Source organism: Dendroctonus ponderosae, unplaced genomic scaffold, assembly GCF_020466585.1.
Source record: "Dendroctonus ponderosae isolate FM_Combo_2020 unplaced genomic scaffold, Dpon_F_20191213v2 Dpon_F_20191213_6, whole genome shotgun sequence".
NCBI lineage: Eukaryota > Metazoa > Arthropoda > Insecta > Coleoptera > Curculionidae > Dendroctonus > Dendroctonus ponderosae.
The window spans coordinates 11,920,282-11,931,942 of record NW_026018814.1 but is presented as its reverse complement, the minus strand read 5'-3'; the positions used below and the strand labels follow the sequence as shown (position 1 = coordinate 11,931,942).

The window sequence follows — 11,661 nt, the reverse complement described above, 5'->3', positions numbered from 1 at the left end:
AAAAAAATCTCAAGTGGGCAAACCGCCCACTCGAGATGAAAAAAAACCTTAGGAATAATTTATATGGCAATTCAACGTTTGCCGGGTCAGCTAGTTTTTATATATACTTGTACACATTTCGAACTAGTTATTTTGAACTAGAATAAGCAGCAAACGTTTACGTAAATTGTCAGTAATTTCTAAGCCCTTCAATAGTACTTCCTAAAACTGCTTTTTATCAAAATTGCGTTCTATGATTGTTGCAGGTTTTATTCGGTTTTGAAAGCTTCATTTAAATGTTTTCCTTTCTGTTATGTTCCTAATATTAAAAGTGTGTTGCTGCTCTTTCTTTTCAAGATATATTCTGGTTTCTTCTTGTGATCTGGGGCTCTTTCTTCAAAATATGAATGTAGACAGTATAAAAGTGCAATATTAAGTTGTTCACAGTTTTCGATAGAGACAACAACGACTATAAACAATCGAAATATTCACTACACGTTCTTTTGCTCTACTTCGCTACTGAAGTTTACTTTATAATTATTTTGTGAGTTCTTATTCAATAGCTTAGAAAATACTCCGGGATAACAGCAACTGTGCTTACAACTTGCTGATAGTATTTGTAAAAGCTTCTTCCATAAATCCATGAGCTTCAACATTGAGTAGGGCAATTTAACAACCAGTACAGCAAACTTCACCGAAAATTAGTTGTAAGCAACTAGCAGTATTTAGGAGAATTTGATCGAATGTGAACAAAGTTTTTCGACCAATTTTCAATACGTTGAATTTTCAGTATATAGTTTTGTCGATTTCGCCTACTTGCGTTATTACAAAAATATGCTAAAGATCTTTCTCAAACAATAGGACATTTAAACTTCAGTCTCATTTCTCAAATAGGAAAAATATCTAAACGAATTGGTCTGTTAATGTATAGTAATAATTCAATAACGAAGTAAATGCTCAACCAAATAAACGTTACATTACCAAATTTGACATAACTTTGAAACCGCATAGCTCCTAAATCCGCTAGTTCGATTCATTGTCTATTTTTCGTAAAAAGTCGGTGCTCTTTGTAAAAAATGTGGTACTTGAGGTAAAGATCCTACAGGGTAGAAAAGAAAACAATGCAAATCTTCTAAAAGTTTTATTTCAGTTACATTTCACTCCAAAAGGCATGAATACGAAACCGATATGACAAAACAGTTTTTAATTTTTTTGTGTATTTTCACGGTGGTTTAAAAAATCAACTTTCTGGTTTTGCAGTGAAAACATTAAATTTTCTTGAACTGATTTTTAAAATGTAGAGTTCATGTTGAACGTGAAAATTAACTTGACATTTTGAACATTTGACATTTCTGAGGCAGCTCTGATTTGGGGCACTTTTAACGCTACCCTTTCTACTGAATTTTTCGCTTAACTCGCCTGTCTGTGAAGTTTTAGCTTCAACACGCGATGTGTGTTTTGAAAATCGGTCCAAGAGGAAAAAAATATTACTGTAAGACCTACTAGTTGATTTTTGAGATCACCCTGTAAATAGAAAATATGTATAGGCAAAAAAAATATTAAAAATGGTTTCGAGGTATCAGTTTTGTTTTTAAACCTTTGATCTTGATCTCCAAAGGAAACGATCTATTATTCAACTAGTAGCATGTCGAACTTTCAGATATTTGCATTGTTCTATTTTTCACCCTGTAAGATTTTTACCTAAAGTTCCTAATTTTTACAAAAACTTAAATTAACAGCAAAATAAATGCCTAATCAACTTCAAACAGAAATCACATCGCACGCAGCAATCAGAATTTATCCAGTTCCAAAGCTAAGGGACATTTGGCTGTAAAACATTTATTTTGTTGGGCAGTTCAAAACGAAAACTTCCTTTTAATTTTAAAACTCGTTAAGTCCACCAAATGGATGAATAACTCGCAAATAAAACGCATATGTATTTGCTTGGTCAAGAATCTGTACCTGTACCAGTGCATTTGCTGAATAATCAATGCTCCCGGACTTGTTTATTTACAGTGAAATTTTGATGTAATAATAATAAATAATTGAGAGCTTTACAGTCCCATTTCAAATCGAAATCGAAAGGGAATAAATACGCTGAATGAAAACCTACCATTATTGATAGCTTCAACGGCTGCCACCTCTAAATCGGCCGATTCATCATCATCCTCCTCTTCTTCAACGATTTCGTTCTCCACTAAATGTTCCATATTTTCACAATTTTCACAACTGCCGCAATTCTCAATTATCATTTTTCTTGTACACTATGCATATCACCAGGTATTGTTCTAACGTTTGCATCCCACACACACAATAATCACTTGTTGACAAAATGCCTATTAATCAACCGGTCTGATTTGTTAGGTTTAACATATGTTCTGTATGTATGTTAGTCATTTGTTTGACTAAATTAAATTGGTTTTGTTATTATTTAATAGCAAAAGCGGGTTAGATAAATGAAAGCACGGTTGTGTTTTTTAGAAGTTACAATTACATGTACCAATACAGATAAATTAATAGAATAATAACATTATGCATGGCACTATGTAAATGAATCGAAATTGACAATAACGATTAAAACCTATCAAGTCTTTATTGTAGGGAGCCAGACCAGGACAGGTAAAAAAATTATAAGAAACTCCTGATTTAATTCTTAATGTCAATCAATCAATCAAATCTACACATTTCCATTCTACGTTACTCATCGACCTTGCTTGCACGAAAATAAACCTTTCAAATAAAGTAGTTTTCCTTTGTTACAGAAATCGTGATATTAACGCAGATAGGTACACCATCAAAAATGTCGAAATTTAAAAAATTGTTCAATAATTAAATTCAATGTTAACCTACCGATAATTGACAACGATGATATGTAGAGAACTACATAAAATGTTAAAAGAAAACCTAAAAATACATTAACTGGAAAATAGCCAATGCTTTCAGCAAACGATTGCCAATCAACATTAAATAGTTGCTCTATCAGTTATTGAAACAGTTGTCGTTATAATTTTAACACATAAACTGTCATAAATGTGTCGACTTTAATATGCATGCTGAAATAATAGTAGAAATGAAATAAACATTTAAGCGAGCTGCGACTGAACTTTCTTTTTATAAGCTTTATTGAACTGATCGGATCTGAACTGGAAAATGTTATAGCTTATTCTCTAGAGCCAGGTACTGCCCACATAATCAATTACTCGGAAGCAGTTCCTACAAAGTAAATTTCAAAAAATAATCTTAACTATTGAACTACTGTTTGAATTTGACTGAGGTGAAAACCCAACAAATCTTGTAGACTTTAACAAATCGCTGAAAGATTATTTTCTCCGATATCGCCCAAACATTCTACTTCCTGAACGATGAGTAATTCTCAAACAAATCATTTAACTATTTATAAAAGAAACTGCACAAATGACAGCCGGATTCAACAAAATCAAAGAATTGTCAAAATAATATATTAAAGTCCGCAAATACATCAGTTGGCCAACATTTCAGCCTCCGCCTAGAAATTTTGGACTTACGTCATTCCAATTTACAATTCAATCAAAGCAATTGAACAGCAACTTGCGATTATCTATTACATGAGCAGGCAATTCATTAAACCTGCGAAGCGATCTTTTTAATTGCCACCGATTTTTTTTCGTGGAATTGTAAGAGCAAAACAAGTTATTAATTGCATAAATATGTCTCGGGTTGTCATTTACACCTCATATTTAAACCAAGATTTATACCAAAGATTTTCTGGCAATTGATCAAATTATAGACGTCGTAAATATCCAGCTGAATTAGAAAATTCCCGTGAATAATGTTCAGTTGGTATGAAAACTGTGTAAATCAAATTGAAGATTAGAAAATGCTTATTTGCAAAGGTGATTTCTTGTAGACTGCCGGTTAACCAAGCTATTGAATTTTTATGCGGAAAATCAATTTGTCCACTTACTCGATACGGAATCATTAATCGAAACCATATGCATATTTTAAGGGACGATCATTATTCATTCATCACTTGAATGGAAATCAGTACTGATTAGCTAAAAGAGCCAAAAATTGGCTATCAAAACTTTACTATACTAATAGTAAATTGCCAAACAATTAGGTTTCACAATTCAAAATGGTTTAAGTTGTTTTTCTTTCACACTTCTTAGCACTTGAGCAGCCTCGTCTTCAGCTAAATGGTATCGAAATCAAAAAGTGATAAAAGAATGAGTGAAACTGGAAAATATGCAGCAGATCAAGGGCAACATTTCAAGCATAAAATCTATATAATCTATCATTTATTATTCATTTATTTTGAAAACAGTAAGAAACATCTACGGGAATAAATATCTACATTTTACACCGTTTCAAAAACTTGTTAGTTTCAAAATTTAGTTGCAGTCTGCAAAGAACATGATTTAATTCAGATTTGAAACCACACACATTATGAACATGAATGAGTTACTCTAACAGCGACAAATTCGCGGTAGTGTTTGTGGATAAGTAACATCTAATTTTATTATTTTATATCGTCCACTTACAATAGCCAATAAAACGTCAAGTATATGATACTTATTTAAGGCAAGATCAATAAACTCACGAAACACGTAATTTGCGAAACCGTTTTGTTTCAGAGCTGATATTAACTTCAATATTATGAAAAAATATACGACATAAATGTACTTTCTGAATATCGACTTCATCTTTCAGATCTAATGGAGGTTTTCTGAAGTCCACGATTTAATTAGGTAGAGTATTCAGCGTGTAGTCATGCCTCGCAATTTTCAAATAAATAATTTTAAATATCACAGCGTGGTATTAGATATGAATTTGTTCAGTAAGTAAATGGTACAACATATATCCAACTCTAATGCGTTAGAGCGGCTAATATTGATGTTTTGTGTTCTAAAACTTATCTTACCAATCTCAAAATATAGAGAAAGCAGGAAAGTAGGAAAAAATGAAACCATCTTGGCTATCAATTTTAACTTCAACACCATTTAAAATAATTTCAAAAATGATATCAAAGTTGCAAAGTATTGGAAATTCAACTAACTTATTACCTACAACTATAATAGAAGAGTTTAGTTTGGAGTGCAATTTTTTTATTCCCTTGAAATGTTTCTGCTATTGACATAATTTTGCAAAGTATTTTTGGAAAGCTGTCACCGAACAACATCTTTATTAAGCTAAAGACCGAGACACTGTGTGAGAAAAGCGCGTCTCAAAACCATATTTGATCTTCAAAGGTAAAACATGGCAAGAAGGAACATCTGCTTTGACAACTTCTTTCCCACAGATACCAAACACAGATGTATGTGCCATCTTTGATTTCCAACCATTAACAATCCGTAATAATTAATCGACAATATGTACAGGCATGCGTTTACCTTAAGAAATCAATTCCGTGATAGAAAAACAGTTGTTTTTCACAATTGGTATGTCAAAACGCGCCGCGGGATACCTACACGGAATCTGCAACATCACGTAGATATCGCACACGAAGTCGTATTTTGTCTACAGAAAATATTTCGAATAACATTGCGATGCTGGCAATGTGAAAAAATCATTAAACTGTCAGTATAAAAGCTTTTCCGAAAAATCAATGTGGGAAAACATCCAGAAGGTGAACGAAGTGAGTATTCATTTTCACGAATGAAAAAGAAATTTTCAATCTTTGATAATGAAAGAACTGAGTAAAACAATTCGTATGTTCAAATTTTAAGCAACTGTCGAACTTACCAGTATTTCCTACGTTTATACGCATCCATTTCTGAATGTGTTCATTCCTTAAATTAGTGTCCTTTAGTTATTTTTGTTGTTGCTTCATGCAATTTATTTCTTTCACTTAATCGAACATGTTGTCATTTGTCTATGATAAAATAAACACTGCATTCCACAAACCGATCAAGGTTCTAATTGTTGTTCAGCTTTATCGCCAGTTGACGTAAATTCTTTAGCCACATTATATTAATGATCGGGAATAAATTGGCAGATTATATTTAATAAAGATAAGGATGCTATTATTATATTATTTCTGGATTAAGTGAAACTATCATCAGCGCGGAATGATATAAAATGTGGCACTATCACTAAAAGCACCAGCAAGTACYTACCTAAATGCTGTGATAATTTCAAATACTAATGAAAAAGTTCAGATTTGAATGTTAGTTAAATAAAATTAACAAAGAAATATGAACAATYAAAACAGTGAATTTGTAGGGTTTGTAGAAYTGTGTTTAATTTAGATTCTTGCAAATTTTTGCAAAAAATAATACATTGATTAATATTCTATMGTAGAAGTTAAGATGCMCTTTTACAAATATTCTTTTTTAGTCTTTCTTTCGTTTAKTTGTTCAGSATTATCAACAGYAGTGGAAAGTATTAAGACAACCCTAAATCGTTGATTGAAAGAGTATATACAGGGTGTCCCGTCAGTTCATGATCAAAAGGGTGCTGCGATATTCTTTGGATCAAAAGAAAACGATCTGACCTAACTTTTATAAGCAAAAAATGTCTGGCTCCTCTGTCTAYWKATGGTCAAAGTTCTTMAAAAAATTGATCTTTCKTGAAATATCGGGAGAATGGTACGATGTATTTTGGTRAAACTCGCTGTGAATTTGTTCTTATGTAAGACTCATATTTTGATGAAACAGTCGAGTTCAGCYGTTTTGGACAAGTRGTGMATTCTTGAGTGTCGTGGTACAAAAACTACCARAACWTTTTATTTRGTGAATGAAATCAACTAATTTTTTGTTRATGCACTAATAATTTGTACACAATTTTGYGCTCTTTGTAAAATYTTGKAGCACTCACAGTTTTTGCATAACAAAAATAYATCTGTTTTCTTGCCACTTAACAATGTTAGACATTAACTGYAAATATGCGCCGCGTAAACGCGTACGCTTTCACGCAAGTTGTCTTTGCAAAACCCTAATACTTTGACCACTTCTTCATTAGAAAACGGTCATTCGGAACGAATTTGTGAGATTGATTCACAATCAATTTATGCCTCGTATCACGATATTTGCAGTTATTGTCTAACATTGTTAAGTGGCAAGGAAACAAAAATATATTTTTTTTCGCAAAAACTACGAATGCCACAAGATTTTACAAAGAGCACATAATTGTGCATAAATGGTTAGTGCACCAAGAAGAAAAAAAGAGTTGATTTCATCCTCCAACTAAAAAGTTCTGGTAGTTTTTGCACCACAATATGCAAGAATTCACCACTTCTCCAAAACGGATGAACTCGATTGTTTCATCAAAATATGAGCCTTACATAAGAACAAATTTACAGCGAGTTTTACCAAAACACATAGTACCATTCTCCCTATATTTCAAAAAATATCAATTCTTTGAAGAACTTTGACCCCATCAATAGCAGAGGAGCTAGATATTTTTTGTTAATAAAAGTTAGGTCAGATCGTCTTCTTTGGATCCAAATAATATCGCAGTACCTTTTGGAATCATGAGCTTACGGGACATCCTGTATATGTACTCTTTCAATCAAAGTCTAAAGCAATAAATCCGGAGATTTGAAGAATAAAAATCGGTTGATCTAGGAGCTCACTTCACAAGTCCACCCCGTCTATTCTTCTTTCTGGAAATGTTTCGTTTGACAATCGCCGAGTCGCTGCTACACCATAATGTGGTAGAGCTCTGTGCTTCTTGCATAATGATTTATAAAAGTCCTCAACGACTTTCAGTATTTCATTCCCGTTCTTATATTTCTGTTTGTTTCTGATTTTCATTAGTTCAGATCTTCCGTTTTCTTCTTTCTTTCGTTCATATTTTCTGAATGTCCCTTCGTTTTTGCAGGTATTAGGTGTATCGAATAATAGACAAGTTAATGGCTTTTTACATCACACCATTGGATATTTCCGTCCTTAAGGGGTAAACATTTCCAGGACGTGTGACAAATTTGAAAACGTTTGGTGATCTGTATAACGCAAAGCAAGTATAAAAATAAATTTTAGTTTTTCTTGAATATAATTGATACAAACAAGACAACTAATACAAGAAAGAAGAGATACGCAGAACTAATAAACAAGTGTCCAATGCCATAAGTGACTTCAGGAATTAAAACGAAAGCGTAATCAAACATGTGGAAATGAATAATCAACGCGGGAAAATGCTGGGCAGTACGTCGGTCTACGGAACAGAAGAAGTGAACTAACGAAAATTAGAGTCAAATATAGAAATAATAGCCTTACTTTGAAAGCTATATTCAAAGCCCTATAGTTAGTTTATTTTTAAGAATTCCGAAAATAGCTTTTTTCTTATAGAATATTGTACCTATATATATTAAATCATTTAAACAAGTTATTTCTTTTATAAATTTCCTTGAACTCTTGAAACTTGCAAATATAGCCAACTTTTCGTATTTCCACTACAGTCTCAATTTAACTATTCGCTTTTTTATTGAGTTATTTGATATCTGTTATGTGCAGTCGATGAGTTTCCCGATGAGTTTTTCCAAATAATTTTGGAAGCAGCCTATAAACATTCACATATTGTATTCGCATGTTGATAATGCCTGCGTCAAAATCGTCAGCTTACACAAGGCTTTTGCTTTATCAAATATACAGTGCTCACGTGTGCCGATTACCTCAATTCAAATTCTTTTGAAATACGTTATAATCACCTACCCGTCAATACATAGAAAAAGATTTACGCTTAGGTGTTGGAATGTTTTGACATCCATGCCATAAAATAATTATCAGGAAGAAAATAAATAAAAATATTCTCACCCGTTGACAATGCGTGATTGAATGACGTGCTTTAATTTAATTCAACGTCGTAGAGCAATAAACAATTAGATCCTCATTAATAATTGGATAACATGGGGTCGCTAGTCGCTTAGAGGGGGCCAGAGTCCAGAAATTTGATTCATTTTTAATCACACTGTTTACATGTTGGATTAGACAAATTATCGCTCCGGATAACAGTACGGTTATCTAATTCTTTTTTAAGACTGCAATGTGACTCTGGACGTCATACGTTGAAATTCCATGCTTGTTTTAAACGGTCTTAGATCTTGGAGGAGGCAGCAAAATTTTGGGTTGTACTTTAATTTTTATCTTGCATGTTGGGCGACCAGTTGAAAGCTATTGTGCTTGGTTCAGCTACAACATCAAAGTCTTAGGACAACTTTAATTGAAAAAACTGAAAATAGCAGTTAAAGCTGCGTTTCCCGCTACCACCAGCTGAGTTATATGGCACTTTCAAGCGCAGAGGTGTTTCAATTGACAAACCGCTGGAAAATCTGCTTCAATTAAAATGTTTAATTTGCACTGCTACTTATCGGTTTAAACCCTTAGTGGTGTTGAAAAATAGTTTTATTATAGTGATTTTACCGTCAATTCATCTTGAGCGAACTTATGACTTGAGTGTCAGCACAGAAAATTTGATTAGAGCGAAGATTAAAGAAAGCATCAGTAATAAGTAAAATCTGTGATTTTTCACAAAAAATGCTCCCAAATTTAAAAAAATTCATTTTAGAAACTTGAAGTCGATGACGGACTGAAATCCAAACGGACTGAAATCCATAGTTTCATGCATGCATGTTACGCTCCCATTCTTACAAGATGTCTGTAGGAAATTGTTATAATTTTAATATGGAAATAATCCACAATTCGATAAAATGTGCACAATGAAGATTTGTTTTCAATATCAATCATATAATTTTGATACTAAGTACATTTTAATTCCACTTTGCTAAGCTCAGAATCTCAAACTAATTAAACTTTTAATAGAAAAACTTTACTTTTATGTTAATGACTGTCGCCTTTTAGTTGTCCTATGGTTTTACAGGTTGGCATAATAGGCAAGCTTATTTTAGGCACACTGTATCAGTACTCAGCACTTGAGTTATAAAAATTTGAGTAATCATGTTTTTGCGTGATTTATATTATTGACGGTTTTCATCATATAACAATTTGAAACCTAATTAGACGTTACAATCTGTTTTTCGATCAGGTTCTTACGATTTTCAAGATGTTTAGCCCAAATTTGGATCATTCTGGAATCTACAGCGTTCAAGTTCTCAAATGACTGTTCGAGTGTCCCGGATGGCTTTATTTTTGAGCTCAGTCCTTCTTCTTTCTTTTTCGTTGCACCAGTGAAGTCTAACGAGATTATCATAAATTGAAACTTCAGTTTAGAAATTTTCTTGATTCTTGCACTTCTTTTGCCAAAAAAATAATCAATGCATGATCTATCTAATTTTGCCAGTATTAGAATGATGTCAGAAGTTTTCGGGCATATGCTTATGAGGTAAAAAAATGATTGTTATGATGTCCTCCTTCCACCTGTAAAAGTGTGTCGGTTTATCTATAAAACACTCGGTATAGGTAATTCGTGACTTCATATTACAATTTTTTCACCCTTATTTATCGAGTTTTGACGACAAATTAGTTGTTTCACGTTTCAAGTCACATATTTGCAAATTAATTGTTTGATTATTCGAAATAATATATAAAACATTTGAAAAACAAATTAAACCAAGGTTCAGAATATTTAAAATTTGCCTTTTAATAAAATCACCCGATGAGTCAACATTTTTTAAGTTGACATTAAATCTCTCATCTTATTGAAATTAAATGCTACAAAAAACTTTTTATTGTGAACTTTTCTTTTCAAGTTTTTTTATTTTGAATATATGTTGCTTAAAAAATAACTTATATTTCTTTCACTAACTTGTAAAAGTTCATTTTTTTCAAACAAAAATGTGTCAGTAATCTCTTGAGAGTGAACGATTCGGTTCAATAATCTTTTCCATCATAAATAATAAATAAATTTTCATCTAAAAGTAATTTTTTTCTATTGTTTTTCTTGCGTTTTCTATATAGAACAATAACACAACACAAACTATATCAACAGTTTAAAACAAACTTAAAATATGAGTTAAATTACTTCAAGCGCTTACTATACAAACTATATAAATTCCACACACCACAATATCTACTACACACCATAAAGATCTTATTAGAAAACAGACAACTATAAGTACGAATTGACAACACACTCTCCTTATCTTTTTTCCCTGAACAAAGGCTCCCTCAAGGATCCCCGCTCTCGCCCTTTCTCTACAGTATATACTGCCATGGCATATACAATTACAACTTACCAGACAAAAATCAAATCGACAGAACGGCATACATATTACAATACGCTGACGACACGGCACTTATTGTACACGACAAACCACTGAAAAAGCGACTGAAAGACTCGAAACACTAACAAACAACACAAGAACATGGTTTTATAAATGGAGACTAACCCCAAACGCGACAAAAAACCAACTTCTGCTCACGAACCACAGGCAGGGTGACCAGACTGAGAAGCCAAATGTAGACTTAAAAATCGCCGGTTTTGGCGCCAAGTAAATTCAAACGGGGTAAACCAATAAAAACAAAGCGGAACGGTTTAAATTAAACAAGAACTTTAGTTTTTCTAACGTTGAATTGAAATTATTTATGCTTACTTGTGTGTCTAAAATATATTAATGAGAAATTGGCGCCAACATAAGCAAAAAATAACCAGTTTGGCGATAAATTGCCACACCTGGTCACCCTGACCACAGGCTCAACGCTGACTCCCCTACAATAACTGCAGACGGCCAAACAACACAACCGAAAAACGACGTAAGGTACCTTGGGATCACAATCGACCAAAAACTCAAATTCACTAAACACACAC

The 11,661-nt window shown here is 32.7% G+C and overlaps 1 protein-coding gene across 8 annotated transcripts in view; it reads right to left on the bottom strand.

Moving 5' to 3' along the window:
- LOC109545167 (high affinity cAMP-specific and IBMX-insensitive 3',5'-cyclic phosphodiesterase 8) overlaps positions 1-11,661 on the bottom strand; it is a 104,547-nt gene that overhangs the window by 61,884 nt on the left and 31,002 nt on the right. For 2 of the 8 annotated variants that reach the window (XM_019915702.2, XM_019915701.2), the window contains exon 2: positions 2,093-2,315. The exons of 2 other annotated variants lie outside the window; for them this stretch is intronic. In XM_019915702.2, coding sequence (XP_019771261.1) covers positions 2,093-2,231 — 139 coding nt within the window. In that variant the 5' untranslated portion in view covers positions 2,232-2,315. Of the gene's footprint in view, positions 1-2,092; positions 4,279-5,700; positions 6,062-11,661 lie in introns of those variants that run through there. 4 more of the 8 variants (XM_019915700.2, XM_019915703.2, XM_019915704.2 and 1 more) reach the window with 4 other exon arrangements.